The 24,162-nt window shown below is 40.9% G+C and overlaps 1 protein-coding gene across 2 annotated transcripts in view; it reads right to left on the bottom strand.

Moving 5' to 3' along the window:
* RAPGEF4 (Rap guanine nucleotide exchange factor 4) overlaps window positions 1-24,162 on the bottom strand; it is a 252,831-nt gene that overhangs the window by 84,120 nt on the left and 144,549 nt on the right. Inside the window, exons 5-8 of one of the 2 annotated variants that reach the window (XM_060257080.1) lie at window positions 18,645-18,717; window positions 17,181-17,245; window positions 2,374-2,427; window positions 673-779 (exon numbers count right to left, since the gene is read on the bottom strand). In XM_060257080.1, the coding sequence (XP_060113063.1) occupies window positions 673-779; window positions 2,374-2,427; window positions 17,181-17,245; window positions 18,645-18,717 (299 nt within the window). The remainder of the gene's footprint in view (window positions 1-672; window positions 780-2,373; window positions 2,428-17,180; window positions 17,246-18,644; window positions 18,718-24,162) is intronic. The other variant, XM_060257079.1, reaches the window with a different exon arrangement.

Here is a 24,162-nt window from a genome sequence, read left to right as displayed (position 1 = left end):
AATGTGAGATGGGCCCAAGGTCACCAAACAAGCTTCTGTGGCAGAGTGGGGATTTGAACGTCGGTGTCCCAGATCCTAGTCTGACACTCTAACCACTACACCACACTGTCTTCTGATAGTTCCCTGGGCTTACCTCTGATTGGGATCAGACAGGCCAGTTGCCACAGCAGCCTCTTGGCTTTAAAAAAGCTGATCCAGGTTGAGGCATGCTGTGGCAATCAAACGGTACAGGGCTACACACACACAAGGTGGAGCATTCATACTGTTCCTGCACCATGCATGGTGCGCCCCGGTTGATCACATGGCCAGAAATGCACTATGGAGGTGCAAGGACTGGTTGGCTCTCGGACCGTAATAAAGAATTGATTGATTGATTGATTGATTGAGGTGCAAGGACTTTGCCACCAGGAAGTTCCTGGTGACTATTTAATGCATATGGGAGTTGTCCTGCAATGAGGTATGGGCGAGCGGGCTGCAGGGAACAGATTTGCACATGTGATTGTGCACATTAAATCTGGAGGTGGGAGGTGGCTATGGCAGGCCAAGAAGCCCATCTTATTGCCTTTATCTTGGCTGTGATTATAGTAATCACCCAATAAATTCAAATCTTTGGAGATCTCCAGGAATGGCAAAATTCAACTAAAATTCCCCATACACACATATCCCATATACCTGTATGTCTTCAGGTGATATTTGCGGTCTCTTATCATGTGAGGTGCTCTGGAGAGGATTGCATTCCGTAACACCTTTCCAGCTCTCAGGATTTTTTCTGATGGAACCTTGGAGAGTGATGAAGAAGCAATGAAGAAAACAGTGAGCGTATTTCAAATGGCTGTGGCTTCTTGAAAGTCAGAATGTGACACCAGCATTGGTTACAACAGTGCTCTTTGCATATATAGTCTTCTACAGTTCTGTTAACACAAAGCTTTCATACAATACTGGGGCTTGCAAGCTTTGCCCTAGTTATAAATACCTGTATATCTTCCTGCAATGTGGATGTATCACCAATGTATTTCTAAAGCACTGTCCTAGTTTGTAATGTTGCAGTGGCACAGGATTCAAGGTACCCCATTCTAAGAATTTATATGATGGTGCCCTGAACTTCAGATTGCTGCTCAAATCCAAAGTTCTGTAAGCGGAGAGAGACTTGTCTGTCTTCCAAAAATATCACCCTACCTGTAACTATCAAGACGGGGTGGAGCTTTGTAGCAATGTCTCCTTCCAGGGTGGGGAGAAGGTGGGAACAAAAACGGTTTCTAGAAAGGATTTTTTAAAAATCAGATGGATGAAGAATGGATACCCTGCTGCCTTACTAGCAAGGGACTGAATGGATGGCCCAGAAGCCAGGGTGTCAGATGGAAGAAATTGCTTCCCCATTCATCATAGTTTTTTTTTTTAAAGCAGCTACCTATGCTACTTGGACCATCAAGCACCCCAGGTGGACCATCACTAGACATCTTTGAGCATGGCACAGGGAGGCGCTGTAGCTCAGTGGAAGAGCCTCAGCTTTGCATGTGGAAGGTCTTGCATGTTCAGTCCCCAGCGTCTCTATTTAACCAGGTCCAGGCAATTGGTGATGTAAAAAACCTCTCTGAGACTTTGGAAAGCTTCTGGTAGTCTGCATAGACAATACTTGATTCTGATGGCCCAGTGGTCTGATTCAACATAAGGCAGCTTCACGTGTGCATTCAGTGTGATCGCTATTTTGCTATGTTTCACTCACATTTATGAACACATATGAGCACATTTACTTGTCAAATGTGCATTGCTACTATATATGTATACCAGGGCAGCTTTACTACAGAACTGAGGGGTAAAGGCCTAAGATAAACTGTGTACATGTCAATAGATTCAGGTGAGTAGCCATGTTGGTCTGAAGCAACAGAACAAAGTGGTACCTTTAATCTTATACCAGAATTAAACTCCGTTGTTCTTAAAGGTACTACTGGACTCAAACTTTGTTTTGTGCACATGTCAAATCTGCACTGACCTATGGTAAGCACCAGAGGCAAAGAGCATAGGGTAGGATTCTGTGATCTATTTTTGTTGGTGCATTGGAGAAATTTGTCATACTATTACAGATCCTGCACATCATGCTGTTGTTTTGAGTCTCTTGAATAGGGTTATATGGGCTACAGAGGGAGTAAAAGATGGCAGTTCTATGACATAATAGGCTCCATTTGTGATACAAAAGGGTCCAACTCATACTCCGGAGTATCTGATTCATGCATACCATACGTAATGGGATTACAGTGGAGGGGGATCAAATGGCATCACTACTCTGATAGCACATTAAAAACATCCATATTTCCTTCATGAATTATTTCCCTTTGTCTAGCAGTATGAGACTCTAGTATATCTGCCACCTATTACCTCTGTAATGGTTTTAGCTGGTCGAAGTGGGATATGATGCTCAATGAAAGGAGTCTGAAAAATAAAATTTAGGGTGGGGGAGTAATATAACAATGAGAATGAAAATAAATGTGAAAGCAGGCGGTTTAAAATAAAAGTCAAATGCACATGTTAAAAAGAAGTCGGAGGATGAAGGGAGCTAACAATTCTCTGAACCAAGCGTTGCCTGTTGTAGAACATCATAAGGTGGGATTCAACCTTCCACAAGTGGAAAAGGTTGGAAGAGACTTCTTCTTTCATGCACCTTCCCCCTGACCTACTTAAAGGGAATCTCAGGAATACTCTGGCATATGGTATAAGGCAGGGGTGGCCAAACTTACTTAAGAGCCACATAGAATAAATGTCAGATATCTGAGAGCTGCAAGGAAGGAGGAAAGAAAGCAAGTAGATTGAGGAGGGAGAGAGATGTGGAAAGAAAGCAACTTTAACTTTTTAGGGTTTGTAGAATCTTTCGGGCTCAAGTGCCGTGTTCTACTGGAGAAGGTTTTCCTTCCAGACGTTTCGTTCTCAGCTGCGGAGAACATCCTCAGTGGCGTTGCAGCCGGAGCAGGCGCTCTGACCTTCTTGGCTGCTGTGCATTGAATGAGTCACTCACTCACTCTCACTCAATGCACAGCAGCCAAGAAGGTCAGATCGCCTGCTCCGGCTGCAATGCCACTGAGGATGCTCTCCGCAGCTGAGAACAAAACGTCTGGAAGGAAAACCTTCTCCAGTAGAACACGGCACTTGAGCCCGAAAGATTCTACAAACCCTAATGATGTTACCAGCCGTGAAAACCTGAAATCTTTGATAACTTTAACTTTAATGCACTTAAAGTTAAAGTGCATTCTCCAAGCTGGCTGACAGAATGGTGGGGGCTTCATGAGCCACACAATATGTGTGAAAGAGCCACATGTGGCTTCCGAGCCACAGTTTAGCCACCCCTGGTATAAGGGCTACAGTGAGGACTGCAGAAATCCTCCTGGATTCTTGTGCAAATGGAGCAAGCTGTACACACAAAGCAAAAATTTGTGTAAAAACAGAGGAACCAATTTCTTCTGGTTTCTGTTTTCTTCTGCAACTCCATTCATCACATTCAACACTATTCCTGAGGGTCTCTTGGCCCTTGAGAGAAGGGATGCCAGTTGCAAAATTCCCGAAGAGTTCAAGGCAGAGCCTGTAGACAGAGGTCAACCATGGATATGGATTCTATGGATGTGATGCCACGGAGTCCACTCTCTGAAATTGCCATTCCCTAGAGAGGAACTGATCTGTCTTCTGTAGGTCAGTTGTAATTCTGGAAGAACTCCAGGCCCCTACCTGGAAGGCTGGCAACCATAATTGGGAGTAGTTTTACAGGGGCCACAAGGGAAGTGGAAAGCAGCAAAGATCACTTGTGCAAACGTATTCCATTCATGGAAGAGTGAATGCATTAATGGAAGGGTAAATTCATGGAAAGAATCCAGACACTTCCCCAAAAAGCTGAAACATGTAAAACAGTCAGACATGGAGCCAAGATGCTCAGAGATTGGCATCAAAATTGATCCAAAGGGAAATCACATAAACGACAATGCATGCAATACTTGTACAAGCTGAAGTCAACATGATTTGCCTTCTTTTTTGTGTCTGTTTTGCACATACATTAAAACCATGCCATGGACTTATCAGTGCCCCTTTAAGAACACTTTTCTGGGAATAAACTTCATCGAACGGATTTTAGTAGAATTTTGGATTGACTCGTTAGGACTCCCATTAAAGATTTGTGATTAATTTGCCTATGAGGGTTTCCAGGAGCTTTCCTTTCCCCCTCTTCCTTCATAGTGCACTCCGTATTGCATGCATTACTATTTTTTTAAAATTTAATTGATCTCTGACTATTAAATCCGGTTTATTAGACACATTATAGTGTATTTATTCCATTGTTCTTAATTGTGTGGTCCAATTTCCTTGCATCATTTATTGTATGTATTATACTGGCCTGCACTGCTCCGTTTTTGTAAATTCTGTAATCCTCCCTGAGTCACAACAGGAAAGGTGGATGATCAGTGAAGGAAGTAAACAGACCAAAGTTAGGACTTTAGTCTTCAAAGTATACAAACAGTTCAGGCTTAGTGGATGGCAGACGGCAGACAAATTACACAACCAACCCCTTCCCCTAGCACCTGCAAAAAGGAGCCACTTTCTTCTACCTTTCAACTCATGGGCAGCCAGCTGTTTGCAGCAGCACAGAAATCACTGCTCTGGATATACCTGGAGACTTGACATGTCCTTGTGGAAAGGTAATGTGCCAGAAGTTCTCCCCATTTTTGCCATCAAGTCACAACGGACTTATGGTGACCCTTTGGGGTCTTCAAGGAAAGACACATTCAGACATGGTTTGCCATCTCCTGCCTCTGCATCGTGACCCTGGACTTCCTAAAAACAATATGTGAAGAGCCCCCAGGAACTCTCAACGGGAAAGCATCTTTACAAAGCTGAAGATAATTACTCTTTGGGCGTTTTCGCACTCACCTTCAAGTGGCGCGACCACCCTCTTCACAGCGGAGGATCTGCGTGGATTTCGCACAAGCAGCGCCGGAGCAGCCAAAAGTGCCGTAAAGTTCCGTCGCAAAAGCCGCTCAACCGTTTTCCTGCTTCTTGGCGGTTTCCGTTTGAGCGGCTTTCGCGACGGAACTTTCCGGCTCTTTTGGCTGCTCCGGCGCTTCTTGTGCGAAATCCGCGCAGATCCTCCGCTGTGAAGAGGGTGGTCGCGCCACTTGAAGGTGAGTGCGAAAACGCCCTATATGTATTAAATCAAAACGGACATTATACAGAGTTCTGTATGTTATGGCTTTTAATATTTCTTTATTTTCATCATTTATAGTTAAATGTTCAAAATTAAGGTATGGCTCTGAAGAGGAAAAAATAAAATTCAGTTTCATTAACTTGTGGCTCTTGTCTTTTTCTCTGAGGCAAATCTGTTTGTAAGGGCTTCTCTACAGCAGCACCCTTCCTGTGGAATGGCCTCCCTAGAGGCTATCTCTATTTAGATGTTTAGGATGGTGGCAAAGACTTATTTGAGTTCTGGAAGAGTCTGGAGACAGTTAAGGGTTTGGGTGGCTTTTATGGCTGGTTCTGGGGATGCAGTTTTGACCTCTTTAATTGCTTTGATCATAGAGATATTTTCAATAGTGTATTCAAACTATATTTATTTATTGTTGAAGTACCTTGCTTTGAACTACCGTACTTCGCTTTGAAAAGATTAACTGGAAAAAAACAGCAATGCTGGGGAAATTTGAAGGCAATAGGGAAAGGGGAAGACACAGCATCAGATGAATTGACTAAATACAGGCAGTCACAGTCTTCTATTTGCAAGACCAACACGGCTGTTAGTGATAGCGTGTTTTGGAGGTCATAATTCATAATCACCATAAGTTGGAAGCAACCTGACACACAGCAAAGTTCTGCAGAATAACAGAGGGCTCCAGGTTCAATTCCCAGAATATTCCGTTTAAAAGATCTCAAGCAGAGGCTGTAGGGAAAGACCTTTCACAGTCTGAGGCCCTGGAGAGCTGCAGCCAATCAGAAAAGACAGAACTGAGCTAGATGGGTCAGTGATCTTGCCTCAGCATCAGGCTGCTTTATTTGTATTGTGAACCATTTTTGGTACTGCTGCCACTGAGGTGGGTCAGGGGGGTCAGGATGCCAGCTTCAGGTTGCCAGGGGGGCTTGGCAACTCTACCACTGACCCATAGGGAAATAATTTCTAGGGGCAACGATGACTGCATTTCAGTACTGTATTTCAGCACAGATCTGATTGCTCTGCACGGGACTCAATCAAAATCATTAATTCGGAAAATAATGGGACCATTGTCTGCTCGTGATATGTAATTGCACTAATCTCATTTCTTCTTCTGGCTTTAGTTTAGTTTTATGATATAATGCTGATTTAATGTTGTGGCTGGGTTATTTCAAATTGTAGATTAATTGATATTTATTGTTTATGTTGTTTGAAATATGTTGTAAACTGCCACAAGCAGTTTTCTGGAGAGGCAACCAAGAAGTCATTTATCAAGTGATTAATTTTTGGAATACAATCCTAATCACAATTAACAGGAAATCCCATGACAATTAGTGGAGTTTACATCAAACCACGCATAGGATCATGAAAAAAAAATTTTTTTTAAATAAATATGATCAGACAGTAAATCAGTTTAGTGTCTTTTCTTCATTCTTATTAACTTCTGAAAGGTTTGATACCAACATGCGCTCCCCCCCCCCACAGGAAAGTGGGGTTGTCACAATGAAACTATGGCTTTATCAGTTATTTTGTTGGCTTTGTGTTATATTTGACTCTGTAACATCAGTTTCCAGAATTACTTCAGGCAGGTGTCTGCAGTACTCTTTAGAAGACTCTATGACTGACTACACAAATCTTGGTTTTTAAAAGGTTTCCTTTTTCAATTTTTCTGCCAAATTGAAAGAATAATTGTGAAGATTCAAGAAATTCATTTTTGCCATTTTCAATCGCAGTTGCCAAATGCGCTACTCACATGCGCTTGACTTGTCAGGAGAACTGAACCTTGGAAAAGGCTACTCTGTTTCTCACCATAATTACTTTCCCCAGCAACTGTCTAACTGCAAAAACTAATGGAGCATGTCTGCATGTCTTTATGCACGGTGATCGAATCTCACAGAATACATGGCAAAGCAACAAGAGCATCCGATGCGTCACTGACCTTATCACATCTTGCAGTTCGGTGCCACTCTTGACATAATCATCTTATGCAGTCCCCAAAAATGTTCTCAGCTTCCAGCATCTAACATAGTTTTCTCCCATGTCTTTGTCCATTTTAGCATTTTACTACAAACGTCATGACTTCTTATTATTTCCTGCCTACTGAACCTCTGAAGGATTAGATCCAGACTAAGTTTTTTGGCTGTTGTAAATACCTTCCATCACCAGAACAAAACTCTCCTGCCTTCCCCCTCCCAATGCAGCACAGAGTTCTCCAAAATGCTGCTTTGGAAGGACAGGAGAGTCTCAGAAACAGCATGAGGTACAGATCAGGGGTCTACAGCAGGAAGGAGGAACTGGTGGAAATGACATCTCTCATTCTGCTAGCAGAAAACTGTCTGGATCCAGACCATATTTTTTAAATCTGCTCTTCTGTAGTTTACCATTGTGGGTGCGCCCCTGAGCTGATAGGCTGACTTGTTTCTCTTGCTAACCTGGTCTGTTTTATTTTTAATTTAAAGACAAACAGTTCTTCCAGAGAAGCGGTATATAAACCACCTACATAAACAAACAAATGAATTTAAGTATAAACTAGAGTGCCATAGCAGGATATTTCATATTTGTTGAAAATAGAATGACCTCATGCTATTTTTAATTAATAATTCTCATATGCCCATTAGCCTATGTGCAGACATGTGACTTTTAAAAAATGCAACTTCTCCAAACATGCCACCACCAAAAATAACTCTGATTGTTGTATTACTACTGTGGAAGTAGATACTGCTACAAACCACTTTATTAATAATATACTATTTTAATTTTTTCCATCTTGTCACATGGATCCACAAGACACTTGGTTCACAACTAGTCTTATGGAAACCAAGAATTTGACAAATAATTCAAGTGTAAAATGTTAAAATTCGCACATGTGTGCACTTATGCAAACACACACATAAAGTAACCACTAATGAAACAGGTTCATATTAAAATAACCCTTGGTGTTCATAAGCTGACTGAAATAAAACATTTTTTCCATTTTTTCTAAAAGTGAAAACCAAACTGGCCTGCTGAGAGTCTCTGGCAAGAATTAGTGACAAACAAAGAAAATAAAAAGATGTCACCACCACGTCAGTTTTGTCTTGCTGGAGTATTTGTCTTGCGAGAAGAATGAGGGGAAACAATTCAAATGCTTCCACCTAGCTTGGTTTATCTGGGATCTGAGGAAATGCCTGGAAAATGATTAGTGGGGTGCCATTTTAAAAACCTTTTAAGTGGAGGGGCGCCATTTTTAAGTTTTCCCCCACTCAAAAAATACGTACATCTGGCCCTGTGCTCAAGGTGACTTACAACATAGACAAAACACACAAAATAAATGTAAAACCAAAATTTAAAACCACAACTCAAGACCAGTAGCAAACTTAGCCAAATGTAGTCCTAAATAAACTTGTCTTCAGCTGCCTCCTAAAGATCAAAAGTGAGGGGCCAGGTGCACCTCTTTGGGAAGACTGTCCCATAACTGTGAAGCTGCCACTGTAAAGGCCTTCTTTCATGTGCCCACCTAGGGTTGCCAAGTCCCCCACGGCCTCCGGTGGGGGACTCCCCCCCCACATCGCTATTGTACCATAAAGTTTTCCCTCCCAAATTGCTACAGCATCCGGGGAAACCATAGAGTTTTCCCAGAAATGCCTAGAGCGGCCAGTGCATGGCATCGCCGGTGCGATGATGTCACTTCTGGGAGACGTCACCGCACTAGCAACGTCAGGGGAGGATCCCGCTGCCAGGCAGGAGAACCCCCACCTGGCCCGGGGACTTGGCAGCCCTATGCCCACCAGATAAACTTCTTTGATTGACAAGACAATCAGGAGGGCCTGTCCTTGTGATCTTAATTCCTTGAGAAGAGTATATAGGAAAAGACAGTTCTTTATAGGAAAAGACAGTCCCAAGCCATGGGTTTTAAAAGTCAAATTAAGAATCTGGAAGGTTAAATACATACAAATATGAAGGCCAATTAGTAAAAATAAGAAATGTAGAAACATATAAAAATGCAAAATGATAAAAAATATAGGTATTTATTACAAGATAATTTAAAAACATGAGCCCAACTATAGCCTCAATACAAGGTAAAATTGTATAATGTACACAAACGGAACCTAATGTGACCTGGAGAGGGGATTTGTAGGGCATTCCAGGAAGGGGGATTATCACATCCAGTAAATTGGCAATGAGCACACCTGAACTCCAAGCAGTGAATCTGCCACTTGGAGTTTAGGCACAGGTGGTCCCTGCTTGAAAAAACAATTCAAAGGGAAGGTTCCCTTTAAATGGTTTTCTGCCACACGCATAAACTTCAAAGTGGTAAATTAACCACTTGCAGTTCAGGCGCGGGCAGCCTATACTTGCAAAAAACCGTTTAACAGGATGGCAACCCTAGTGACTTCATGTGTTTCAGTCTAATGGGCCTTCTCCAGTAGTCAAGCATAAATAGCACACTTAGGTCCAATATTGCAATAGTAATACAACTAGTTATTCAATGTAGGATCCCCCAAAATAATTTTATAATTATAATCAGTGATGCAAGACATAGGCGTATAATGGAGGCCTCACATACTATCACCTTGTGTCATAATCGGGTGCATATAGCCTATGGATGGTGTTTCAATTATATGCCTAAAAAATTTAAAGCAGAGTTCTTCCTATTTTGGCCCAGGAGATAACAGTGTCAAAAGCAATGCAGAGTCAATGTACCATAAATGTACCCTTTACATTGTACCCACTGTACCCTTTACAAGGCAATAGTGTATGAGGCCTCTATAATACTCCTATTCCTTACGTCAATTATTATAACTATAAAACTCCTTCTTGCCCCTACATGGAATAACTAATTGTATTGTTATTGTTGCAATATTGAGTCAAGTGTGCTATTTATACTTGCCCACTGAAGGCCAGTGAGACCGAAACGCATCAGGTCACATTAGATTTCATTTGTGTATACTGTACAATTTTATCGTATGGAGGCTATAGTTGAGTCTATAATGCTTTTCAAATTATTCTGTAATAAATACATGTATTTTGATCATTTTGCATTATTTATATGTTTATGTTCTGCATTTATTGTTTTTAGTAATTGGTTCTCAGATTTGTATCTATTTAACCATCCAGGATTCAATTATTTGGGTTAAGTTTTGTTTCCCTCCTTTCTTTCCTTTTAACACCCTGAATTGGGCTCAAGAATGGATTGGTAGCCAGTGTAATTGAAAAAGGAGGAGGAGGAGGAGAAGGAGAGGAGGAGGAGGAGGAGCTCTTCACTCAGAGTCTCAGAACTGCTTACAATCTTTTTTCCCTTTCCCTCCCCACAAGACACCCTGTGAGGTAGGTGGGGCTAAGAGAGCTTTCCAAGAACTGCTCTTGAGTAGAACAGCTCTGAGTTATGACTGACCCAAGTTCACTCCAGCAGTTGCATGTGTAGGAGTGGGGAATCAAACTTGGTTCTCTCAGATAAGAGTTCGCACACTTAACCACTACACCAAACTGGCTCAGGGTAACATGTTCCCAGTAGTTGACTCCAGCCACACTCTTCAAAGGTAACCCTAAATAGAGCACACTGCAATAGCCTAATCATTGCCCCCCTGAGCATGGGTGGTACAACCCCTGCTTCAAGGAAATTGAATAATTTGCCACTCCCCATACCCACTCAGCCAGTCTTTGCCTGGCAGCTTTTATCAGCCACAAAGGTCAAAGTTGAGAGGTAGTCTCACCTGTCAAAGGATCTTGTCCATATCCTTGGGCTCCACGAGCTGAAAGTATCCATATAAGTCAGACAAGCAGGTGCCAAGGGTACATTGTCTGAACGTGCATCCAGACTAACATCTAACCCAGAGTAAATCTGGGCAATTTTGTGTTTGAAATTAGAAGCAAATTGATAATAGGGGGTCATTGTGTGGTCAGAATCCAGTTTCCATGGGCTATGATGAAAAAGCCCCCAGATCACATGGAAACAGCCCATCCCTGTTTCGGGGTTGGGCCGCGTGCAATCTGGAGGCTTCTGGTCTGCTCCTTTTCCAGCTGGCTCTTTGGGGCGGCTTGATGCAGCCCTGAGTCGGCCGTCTGTGTAATCATCCTCTGTGTCTGAATAGCTGCATCAGGAAGCTATGAATTTTATTTTCCCAGCGCTATTCAAAAGCTCTCAAGGTATCTTAGTTTACATGCATTGACTGATTAAATTCCCAATATCTTTTATTCCTAAATGAGCCACTTCAGAATAAAGTTAATTTTAGCCCTTCAATATTTCCACAAGGTGGCTACATATACCTCCGTTGCAGAAAGAAATCTGAATGTCAATGAAGTTTGACTTTGTTCATGTACACAGAGATAACTGCAACAATGTCCTTTTTTATACTACTTGGCCTTTTGCCCTGCTGAAGTGTCTCTCTTCTACAATCACAGACAGTGGAAACATATATATAAAACACTATATCCTCACTGAAACGCCACAATACTTGCTATTATTCTGCACTGTTAAAAATAGCCACAGATAATTTATTTTAAAGACAGAAAGACAACACTGTAAACATGAAAATGCAATGGTCTGACAGCAGCATTGTCTGATTCTGAAGAAATGATGTCAGTTCCAAACCTTCCTCCCCCCCCCAATAAATATTTTCTATGAAAGCAGCCTTAATATGGGTTCAATCCCATTGAAAAAGTCCAAACTGTATGTATGGGTGTGATTTTCACCAACCCTCTCCTCATTCAGCAGCCTTCCAACTGTTTCCCACATAAACTTTCAGAGTTCTCCTGCCTCTCCGAAGCATTTTGGAGCATTTTAGGAGATGGGAAACAAGGAAGCTGAGCTTCTGCATGCCGAAAACTTATATGAGATCCAAGCCCATATAAGTAGTCAAACTAAATAAGTTTGCATCATTATATACAAAGCAATCCTAGTTCATTTAGTAAATGCTTGTATTGACACCAAATATTGTGAGGATTCATGGGCACATTTGTTCTTTTGAGAATCCCCTCTCTTCTCCACTACGGAGATTTCTGCCAGCTACCCTGAAATTCTCACACTTAGAAAAGAACAAGCATGAAACATCATCAAAACTGGCACTATGGACTCTTCTAATAATAATTTTATATATAGCAGCACCTTATGCTAACTTTGCTGCTGTGACAGACTGCACTTTTAAAAGTTTTGAAGTACTGTACAAACAGCTGAAAGACTTGTGAAGGGCTGTAATTTTTCACGGAAACAGAGAGCTTTGAGTGAAATTCTGTTCCAAGAGATCTGATTGGTTAGCATCAGCTGAGCAAAGAAAGACTTCTGAACTGGATGCTGAGGAGAATTCAGTCTGATTTCAGTCCTAGCTGAGAAGAGTCAAGTACTGACAGTTTCAGAATTCAGCTCTGACTGAGAGCAGTTTAACACAGACAGGAGAACTTGGGAAGGTTGTCAAGGAAGAGTAAGTAGTTAGAGAATCCCACTTTGGTCAAAGAAAGGGGACAGATCTACTAATGAGAGGGGAATTTCCCTACCCAGTCAAACAGGGAGTTAGCTCTAAAGAGTGCCGAGATCCCTGGTCTGGTGTGGTTAGAAACTCCCTGTAAAAACCTTAAGAGTCAGATGAGTACTAGTGTTTCAAGTGAAGGATTTGAGTTACTGGAAAGAGTGTACCTGCTGTCTGGAAGCCAAAAAAGTCAGAGAATATTCAAAGAAAGTGTACTAGAGTGTTTGGGGAAACACTGAAACAAAAGTCTCTCAACATAAAGATTTTAAGTAATTATGAATAGCTTAAGAAACTCTCATTGCCCTGAAAAATAAGAACTAAAGTATGTGAATGTATTGATTTCACCTCAGAGTTATCTATATTAATTTACCTCAGAAATTTTACCCCTGATTTCACCTGACCTTTCTTCTCTGTGTTGAATAAAATGTTTTGCTAATTTGGAATATAAAACCTTATTGAGTGTCACTTAAGTTGTTTAAGTTAAAGGGGACTCCCATTCCTTCCCTTGGGTTCCTGGGCTGAAAACACAAAAATATTATGCTCTCACAGGGTAGGACAGCCAGAATTCTCCAGGAAAGAAGAAAATAGCTAACTAGAGCAGCTTAGTCACAAAAGGGAAAGAAAAATGGAGGGTAAATCTTGCCTCTGAGGGAGGTAAGTGGACAGGGCCAACAGTTGCACTTCAATATTTTACCCTATATAAAGAACAAACTGACAAATCAAAGATATGTCAAAACAGACCTATTTATCATCAAGCTCCTCCACACTTTTGCTATAATTTGCCACACTATAGTTTTTCAGTTTACTTTCCTCTACCAATATGTCAGTCATTTCCAAACATTCATGGTATTTGAAACAATGACCCTGTTCACACAGTGTGTTGAGTCCGTGTTAAACTGACCCGGTTCTGTTCCAAATATCTTTGTTCCAGATATTATTGATCAGACTGCCATACTGCAATTTGAATCACTCCACGGTGAAACCATCTTCTGCCGTCCACATGACAGCACCATGCAGTTCTTTTTTCCCTCCACTATTACGCACATATGCGCATTATGCACATATGTACATGCGCATAGGTTAAAACATTATGTGGTTATGCGCATATTGCTAAGTAGGAAAAAAATGGCAACCGTAAACCGGATTCTGAGGCTTCTTTTGTTCTGGGACAGCCTTCAGACATCCAGAAGTTGGTGAATATCGCAGCAGAACTACGCAGATGGAGAAAACTACAAGGTGAAACCGGAGAACTCAAAAAACACCACAAAGCAGCAGGTAACAAAATAATCCGGTTCCGAGAAGGATTGGGGAGGGGCTACCACAAGTTAATACCGGGGGGCGAATGTTGCTGTCTGATCAGCCACTTTAAATCCGGAAGGAAACAGCAGCGAGATCTGATTATACTGTGCGTCTGAACAGAGCCAATATGGAACGGCCAATTCACTGACAGTGATTTAGATATGTAGGGGAAGTGATGAAAATTCTCAATCTCAATAAGAAGTGGCAATTTACATCATACCATTGTGGTCTAGATCAATGTGTCCATGTGCTTGAGGGTTTAACCTCAATAAGAAGTGGCAATTTACATCATACCATTGCGGTCTAGATCAATGTGTCCATGTGCTTGAGGGTTTAACCTCAAGCTGGGTTTAACCTCAAGCTGGGTTTAACCTCAAGCGGGTTGTGGAGCATCATGAGATTTAAGGTTTTCCTGCTAAGTTTTTCCCCTCTGCCTTGAGGCCCAGGATGCTATAAACAAAGCTGGGTATTTAAATATTTTAATCAGGGCTTTATAAAAGCAGGAACGCAGTTCCAGCTGGCTTGGTATCAGGGGGTATGGCCTAATATGCAAATGAGTTCATGCTGGGCTTTTTCTACAAAAAAACCCAGTGTGAAACAATGGTGTCATCAGTGTGTGTGGCCTAATATGCAAATGAATTCCTGCTCGGCTTTCTCTACCAAAAGCCCTGATTTTAAATATATACATATATTTTTTTACAAAGTTTGTTTTCCACTTTCTCTGGTTCTATGATTTTTCTGCAAACCTGGGGGTTTCCTCAGGTTTGTAGACCGTCCTGCAATTAGTACATGCCCCACTTCAGATTTTTTGATCTACACTCTGTTCAGAATTGTGTGTGTGTCTTAAGTGCTGTCAAGTCACAGCTGACTTACGGTGTCCCCAGCAAGATGCTTTCAAGGCAAGTGAGAAGCAAAGGTGGTTTGTCATTGCCTTCCTCCCATCTGTTCAGAATTGTGGGTGTGTGAAGTGCCACCAAGTCACAGCTGACTTATGAAGACCCAGTAGGGTTTTCAAGGCAAGAGATTAACAGAGGTGGCACTGCCTGCCTCTCTGTAGTGACCCTGGAGTTCCTTGTTGGTCTCCCATCCAAGTACTAAACAGGGCTGACCCTACTGAGCTTCTCATAATGTGACCAAAGTACGATAGCCTAGGGAGAATTCAGACTTGATTTGAACTAGAACCCACATATTTGTCTTTTTGGTTGTCCATGGTATCCGTAAAACTCTTCTCCAACTCCACATTTCAAATGAATCAACTCACTAGTCTAACAGACCTAATTCTGTCTTACCGCCATTTTGAGTGACTTCAGTAATGCTCACTTACCCTGAATGCATAACATTTAGCTTTTTTTGGGGGGGGGAGGGGGACCCAGAAATTTGTGTGCTATGTACAACCCATGTTTTGGGGCTCTAATTTTTCCTCCAGTATTACTCATCACAATGGAAATTGCATGTTGATAGTAATGTATTGCTATTAACTTACACACAAACACACACACGTGTTTATTTGCATGCCAGAGAAGGATGGAACAAGAAGTACTATGCTTTTAACAATACAATCAAGTATCTGTTGTGACGTCTGCAGGGTTAGCAAAGGTTAAAAAGATGCATTATAAAGATCAGCCTCTCAGAGAAAGCAGAATAGACAGATGGGAAGTGGCAGAGATAAATAAGGACAAATTGTTTTCTTATGCAGTAGCTATTTTAATGCTTGAATGTTATGCTTGGAAGTGAAAGGGAAGGTTCTTGTATTTCTTTCTCTTCCAGGACTGATAGTAATGGTGGGTGGGTGGGTGAGTGAGTGATAAGTAAAACCGCATGGAGTGAAAAGGTAAAACCTCTCCACTTCCCCAGATTAGAGCTCCACATGGCTGCTATTTCCATCAAACAATACTGGGAAACCCAGCATGTTATCTCATTCATCTCTAATGTGAATGAAATGTGCCAAAGGCATTACTTCTTATGATCCAACACTGAAGTCTTACTTTACAAGCATACTGATTCTCCAGCCTACAGAAACAGGAAATGAATAAGCCATTCAAGAGTCTCCCCCTTCTAGAATTTAAAAAATCATAAAATAAAAAGACAAGCTGCACAGATTAAACCAGAAATGTTCCTATCCCTGCCAAATAAGTGACTGAGAAAAATGCATTATTAATTATAACACATTCTTGCTATGGAAGAAAATAAATGATAATAGATGAAAATAAAGGACCTCCGAATTTAAAATGGAAACGAATATTCTAAGGAATTATGCCACCTAATGCTCTAATGGGAGCATTGAGCCCTGGCCCCTGCCTGGTGGAATGAGCTCCCCCTGGAGATTCGGGCCCTGCGGGATCTGCTCCAATTCCGCAGGGCCTGTAAAACAGAGCTCTTTCGCCAGGCTTTCAGCTGAGGCAATGGACGTCATTTGTTACTGGTTTCCCCCTCATTCCATCGCACATTCCACCACAGCGCTACAAGATCTGCTGGACCTGGTCAATAGGTCACATCTGTGAAGCAGACTTCTGCCATCTTAGTCTTTGCAATTTTAGATTTTATATATTTTAAATTGGTTTTTTATTGTTTTTTACTGTTGACTATTTTTATGATGTAACCTGCCCTGAGCCTGTTCTATGGGAAGGGCAGGCTAAAAATCGAATTAAATAAATAAATTACTGCAGAATATTTGTAGTTATTTGGCTCTTTCCTGATTAAAACTCTGCATTTATTGCAAACACATTTCATGTGCTAGATATATTGCTAGCATTCTATGACTGTCTCTTAAACCTAATGTAAATATAAGTGGTGTGATTGCTTGTGGTCACATTGTGCAAATACTCTTATATTGCTACCGGTGATACTAGCAACTTCAACCCAAACAGTTTAAGTTTTTACTCAAAAATGGTTGCCTTGGGAAGTGTTCAGACTATAATATTTTACAGACCTCCCTGATTAAGCTTATGCAAAAGTAGAGGGTCTTAGAGCAAATTAAAATTTATTCTTCCACTGTACCACTTGTCTTCTGTTGTTTGCTGAAGTTTTTTTATTGATAACATTACATTCTCCATTGAATGAGGGGAGGCTATCACTAGCATGACATCAAGAAACCTCACACTCAGAGATCTGCCAAAGGAGAGGAGAATAAGATAAAACTGCCTCACTTGTTAGCAAAAATGGTTGACAGGCTCCAAACTGTTTAAATTAATGTTTCCACAAACCCATTTTACATGTTGGGATTCCCTTTTTCCCACCCCCAAAGATTAGCAAAAGAAAATGTGATTTACCTTGCTGCAGTGTTTTGAGATTGAACACAGACTGCTACTAGACATATTATCCTTGTCAGGCATCCCTACAAGGAAATACGGAATGTATCAGAATAAGACTGCTTGAGGATAAAATTTGCTATCAAAGATGATTCATTCCTAGAACTCACATCAGAGATAGGCCTACATAAGGATACCTGCTATTCCAAAAAGAACTTTCTAGATATTTTTTCAAAGGTGTTCTTTCACCCTTGTTTTAACTCTCCCCGAGGATTTCTCCAGCAACTTATAATCAGAGCCGTAGCCAGGATTTCATTTGGGGGGGGGGGGGGGGCACAGCAGGATTTGTTGTTTGGGGGGAGTGGGGACCACCTAGTTTGGCAGCCCTAGGCACTTGAGTTCCACATGCTAACCCCCCTTCACCTGGGCAGATACAGCAGCTCCGCTCCCCCCACACTCCTTTCTTATGTGCCCCTCTCACGGCAGAGAGACCAGCAGCAATGCTACTACTTGTTCAGAGTGGCGGTGAGCAAAGGGAACAGACTGGGGCCCCTCCAGTTGGAAGAGATTTTGAAAGGATGGGCCTGACCCCCTGGGCCCCACTGTAGCTACAGGCCTGCGTACAATGTTACATCTTAGGCTCTCTTTTGTATATATGAAAAGGATACCTATAAATTAAGTAGCATTTAATAAAACAGAAAAAATATTGCCTCACAACCACAAAATAAGAAATGTGCTTTTCTTGCATTCATGGCTCAGAATTGTATGAAGTGTGACGACTGAACTCAGACAATCACGGAAGATCCATGATCAAGCAAGGGACCCTTTCCGGATTCAGGCAGGGGTGTCAGAGAGACTCCCAGACTTCTTCTCTTCTGTGGCATTTTCACAGTGCAAACTGACACATCTGTACATTTCTCCTCAGACAGCAAACAGCAGTCTGCAGGAGATCATTCGCATCTGGACAATGGTATAAGGGAAAAGGTTAAACATTTGGTATCTTGTTCTCCAATATGAATCGGGCCGTAGTGTGGTTACTTTTATCCATATTAAAAAAGAAACTGATAATGAATTTCCCTCACTATTAACACTTTACTATTAACACCTCACTATTAACACTAATAGACTTGACTTGATATCTTTCTCAGCACGAATGCAACAGGTGACACCTCTGACCAAATCCACAGCACTCTGGACTGGTCGAGTTTCACCACTTTTCTAATGCAAATCTGGTCCCACATGACTACTTTTAAAACAATATCAACAAAAAAGACGGGGATCTCACCCTCGTGGGTAGCTTTTGTCCCTAGATCAAACATTTTACCCACAGAATCAGGAAGTGGTGGTGGTGGGATTGCTCCAGTGGGATTTGGATGAGCTGAAGAGAAGCAAGGGATGACAACAAAGCCATGCTCCCCAGGACATAAAACCAGAAAAACTCTGGTGGATCCAAGCCATAGACTTTCAAAACTTAATTATACATACTGTCATTGTTGGAGCCAGTTTCCATAACACCATAAGGAGGAGCCAGAAGTCCTGACATATATTGACGATATTTCTGGAAAAGAGAAAAGAATAGATGTCAGTTTGATTGAAGTTACTTAAGTTTAAAAATAATTATCTAGAGCCTTATATGATTTCTCAGTACATGCTGCTGTTTTTGCAAAAGTTTGTTCCTGTCTCTGTGTTGTCAAAAACTACTACATCACTGTTTCTTTGCATACTTCAACTACTTTCCCTTCTGTAAACGGTGGGTTGGACCCTATTAATTCCCTCCCACTAAGCCTTCCTTCAAGGCTCTTCTCTAATGGAGAATGACTTTTTCTGATAGGAAAGTCTGCCATTGTTGAAGGAAGTCTTTCTTTGTCGGAGAAGGGAATCTCAAGATCCAATTTAATGGGAAGGAGTGCTGTTTCTGTTCAGAAATTCAAGCGCCTTGTGTCAAAGCACGAGGGCAAATGAAAAGTCCAAAATTATTAAATATTAAAAACCAAAATAAATATTAAAAAATCAATCTCCAGGTTTACATTATACATACAGGCTCCTAACTTGAAGAGCAGAAAGAATAAATATAAGTAACTATAGAGAGTGTCTTATTGGTACTAGCCAAGAGAAATAAAAGGTGAAAATCATATTAGCAGACAGGAAACTTGGCATGAAGGGGTGTTATAAAGCAAGCCTGTTGAATGGAATATAAACCACAACTAAAGAAAAAAATGAGTTAGTGATTCAATGTCTATTCTTCCCCATGGAGAAGATCTTTTAAAGAGAGAATTCTCTTCAAAATATGGTAATAATTATGTTTTACTATCTGCTCTTACATTTGAAATTATTAAATGATCACAACAATATCTATTTTTTTGGGATGGTTTAAATTTAGTACAGGAATTTGTCTAACTGTAAAAGGTGCAACCTTTTAATTGTTAATAGACTATCACAAATAAGGAAGTTTTTGTCTATTTTTTTAAAGAGAGAATTCACCTCAAAATACTATAATAATTATGTTTTACTATCTGCTCTCACATTTGAAATATGTATTTTTACTAAAACAGTTGATTTTGCTTGTTGTATGTAACAATTCATAATATTTGAAGTTTTTTTATGAATTTATACTTTCCCCTTCTCCTTTTTTCCTTCTGTATCTCACTTTAAAAAAAAAAAGAATCACAAAGAAAGTTAAAATATTGTTGCTGGACAGGAAATAAAGGGGTTGAAAAGCCCCAATAAAGCGCAGAACGAAGTAATTTAGCATCCTGGTTGATTAAACCCTGACCATGCTTCCTTAACAATTCAAAAGTTGTCTGTCCAACGCTAGGGATATCCAAAGAAGAAAATGGTAAAACTACTGCAATGCTGGAATGGAATTATAAGATTCGACCCAATGTGACGTTAGCACTCGTATGGGAGAGAGGGTAAAGTACATGCAGGTACAACACTTGCAAAGAATTTGCTTGGAATAAAATCAAAAACTAAGGCCATCTCATGTTGCAGAGAGGTGAAATCCATTAAACAAGATCTAGTGCCAGTAACAATGCTTGTTTCATGTTACTGGATAGGAGGACGCATTATCTCAGTTTAGGGATGAGATTTTTATTTTAGTGAAAGGTATAGTCAGAGATTTGCCACAGCTCAATTACTAACAGTAGATAATGACGCACGGTTTGTGGAAGAACTTCTCTGAACCTCTATATTGATGTGATGTACAGTAAATCGCTGTAATTGTAAATGGTATCATCTCCTTGATACATCTCACCAGTGAGTGCTCGTGCAGTGCAGACATAATCAATAGATCCCTCAGCTTATGTAACTTTCCATCTAATATTTCAGTCATGTCCCAACCATCAGGAAAAGAAAGAATACAACAAAATAAAGGGAACATTCTTCTAATTTCATCTAAATCTATACACATCTGCTAAATTGTGGATAAATCATATTACACTGTTGTCATATTAATGAACAAACAAATCTACCTTGTTGCATTTTAATACATTTGTACAAAATAGAACATAGCCAAACAGAGCTCTGGCCTTACGTAATTCTCTGTCTAGTATTTCAGTCATATCCCAGTAATTGAGGATTACAAAAAAGCCCAAAACCTAGCTGATGATTTCCACTATGCAAGCATAATCATTTAACCATAAAACCTCACAAAGTAGTTGGAATGATAAAAAATATCATCTTCTGAGTTCAGATAAGGAGGTATTCATATAAGCCATGATCCAGACACTGAAAAATATTTCTAGAGGTCTCTTATCACTACCATTCACACTAGAAGATCCTGGGGTGCAGATTCCCTATGTCAAGCAGCAGGGGTAGAATTCTAGCAGGAGCTCCTTTGCATATTAGGCCACGCACTCCTGATGTAGCCAATCCTCCTGGATCTTACAGTAGGCCCTGTTCTAAGAGCCCTGTAAGCTCTTGGTGGATTGGCTACATCAGGGGTGTGTGGCCTAATATGCACAAATTTCAGATAGACTGAGAAATGTTGTAAAGCCTTTTGTTATATTAGTTAAATGGCTGTCCAGGCCAGCCATAATCTGATTGTGACTGGATAAATGGTTGCCGAGGGCGCTGACCTTCTGAGGGCACCAAATTGGGCAACCCCATGTGACTCGGTGACATTATCAGTGCAGGGGTGTGTGTGTGTATGCCAGAAGTTAGCTTTGTCTAGGGGGCCAAACAGTCTAGGGCTGGCCCTGAGTGACCTTAAGTCAAGTCACATACTCTCATCCTAACCTATCTCACAGGGTTCTTGTGAGGGTAAAATGGAGAAGAGAATGCTGTAAGCCACTTTGGATCCCCTTGGGAAAAGGTTGGGACATAAGTGAAGTAAATAAATGAGAAGTGCTAAGTGGGTCACCTCCAGGAGGGCAGAGGATCAGCCAATAGGTGCAACCTGAGGACCACAGCTGATGATGTAATATCAAAAATCCTGCATGGATTTCCTGTTTCGTAGAAACCTGCACTTTTTGGAAACCCCTATCTGAAATATGTTTAGTATTTGGCACACAATTAAAAATCTTAAAACCTTCTAGAAACCAGAGATGACTGCTACCTATAAAGTGGGCTTGGACATTACGGCTTGCTTTGCTGAACTGAGTTCCCAGCCCTATTCTATGACAGTCTGTGATCACAATGCCATTTTTTTAAAGCCCTGATTTCTCATTAATGTTCTTGACATAACTTATGAATGAAATTCAGAATTAAAAATTCAAGAAAGAGATAATAAAGTTTAAATAAGAAGTTTAAAAGCACAAATTGAGTAATAGCTGCAGAGAGCAGGGCCGGATCTAGGGGGGAGCAGAGGGGGCATTTGCCCCGGGCGCCACCAAATTGGGTATGGAGTCCATTCTATTCTATGGGTCCATAAGACAGAATGGGCCCATAAGGGGGTGTCATTTTTTAATTTTGTCTCCCCTCAAAAATGTAGATCCGGTCCTGGTAGGGAGCTCCCCGCCCCCCACAAACGTTTCACTAACTCAGCACAGCGTAAGTTGAGAAAGCAAGAATTGTCCCTACTTTGCCATGGAAACTCACTGGGTGACCTTGGACCAACCCTTCTCTCTCACTCTTACGTACTTTGCAGGGTGGTTGTTGTAAGGCTAAAATAGAGTAAGGGAGCACAGAGTTGTAAGCTGACTTTGGGTCCTCACCAGGAAGAAAAGAGAGATATAAGTATCTAAATAAACAAAGGCAGGCTGGAAAACCCATAAACTCTGTCCAATAAGATAAACAATTTCATGACCACAATGCTTACCTTTCTTTCTTTGAATTATAGCAAACAAGGTAATTTAAGAGAGCTGATATCTGTCCAGCTTTTAGTTAGCCATTCTTTAGTGCTTTTTCTTCAAGCATTAAGAAACAGAAGTTCTTGCATCTGTTTGTAAATTAAACATGACCCTCACTTCCCACTTAATTCTTAGAGGGAATCCTAAAATTATCATGAAGAGGTCTATAGGTATTCTGCAGTGTACGCCTGAGCAGAGTTCAACGCACTTAGAAGGATGTAATCCTGTTTAGGATTGTATGGTTGACCTGTTACATCTACATTTCCCATCCCAACCAATTTTTACATATAGATCGCCCCACCTCATTTGCCACAAATCAGTCCTCTTTGTTCCACTTCTTCAATAATTATATAAAGTATTCTGGAAGATTGTATAAGTCTCCTCCAAGTGTCAAGTAACATGTCAAACACATTTTATAATTATTCTCCATTAAATTAACGTTAGCAGACGTCTTCAATCCTTCCCACATACATTTCCAAATAGGTAACTCAGATCTTTATCCCACGCATTGCAGTAACTAGTTTTTAAATTTGGCAGAATGCAAGTTAATCATAAGTTGATAAAATTTAGATGGCTTCCCTTTGGTAACTTCAAACATAATGTTCTCAAATTCACATTGTCTTCTCATGTGACTCTTAAAGCTGTGGATGGCCTTGAATCCTGCCTTACCCCTTTCCCCACCACTGCTGACAGGATTACTGCTGGTCAGGCACCCAAAAGTTAAGGTTTGCTTTAACTGTACATTTAGGATTGCCAAGTCAAGAAATATCTAGGGACTTTAGGGGTGGAGCCAGGAGTCTTTGGGGGTGGAGCCAGGAGCAAGGTTGTGACATGCATAATTGAACTCCAAAAGGGAGTTCTGGGTATCACATCTAAAGGGACTGCACACCTTTTAAATCCCTTCCCTCCACTGGAAATAATGAAGCATAGGGGCACCTTCTTTTGGAGCTCATAGAATTGGACCCCCTGGTCCACTCTTTTTGAAACTTGGAGGGTGTTTTGAGGAGAGGCTCCAGATGCTATGCTGAAAATTTGGTGCCTCTACAAAAAAAAAGCCCCCCCCCCCCGAGTCCCAGATACCCATGGATCAATTATCCATTATACCCTGTGGGAATTTGTCTCCATAGGGAATAATGGAGTGCCCAGCAGACATTCCCCCCACCTTCTGATGCCCCTCAAGTGGGGAGAGGGCCTCCAAACCGGGGAATCCCCTGCCCCCAGCTGGGGATTTATGCAAACAACAAAAACAATCTCTGTGATATGAATAAACTACCAAACTTTTTAATACTTTTAAAATATGTTTAGATACTTTTTAATGATAAAAATGCTTCATACTTAATATGTTTAACACAAAAGTTCACATTGACAACCATAAAAAACAATTAAATTCTTATAAACAGAGCCCATGGTGATTAACTGATACAACATACAAATAACTAGTTAATAATACAGACGCGTTTCGTGTTTCCCACTTCATCAGTACTATATCTTCCACTTGTGCTGTATATTACAAGGGAGTAAGCCAGTTCCTTTCAATAGAAGCATAGCAAAACCTTCAGCTCCACTGCTGGCCACAAATCTCTTCATACAGATTGGATACAAACACTGAGGCTTCATAACGCTACCACCTTGAAAATACAACTAACAAAACTCTAATACAGGTTGTTTATGATACATTTCAAAGACCCAGGGGTGAAACCAAAACTTTTATCTCC

The sequence above is a fragment of the Heteronotia binoei genome, chromosome 16 (assembly GCF_032191835.1).
Source record: "Heteronotia binoei isolate CCM8104 ecotype False Entrance Well chromosome 16, APGP_CSIRO_Hbin_v1, whole genome shotgun sequence".
Classification (NCBI taxonomy): domain Eukaryota; kingdom Metazoa; phylum Chordata; class Lepidosauria; order Squamata; family Gekkonidae; genus Heteronotia; species Heteronotia binoei.
The sequence above is the reverse complement of the archived record's forward strand: the minus strand, read 5'-3'. Positions and strand labels throughout refer to the sequence as shown.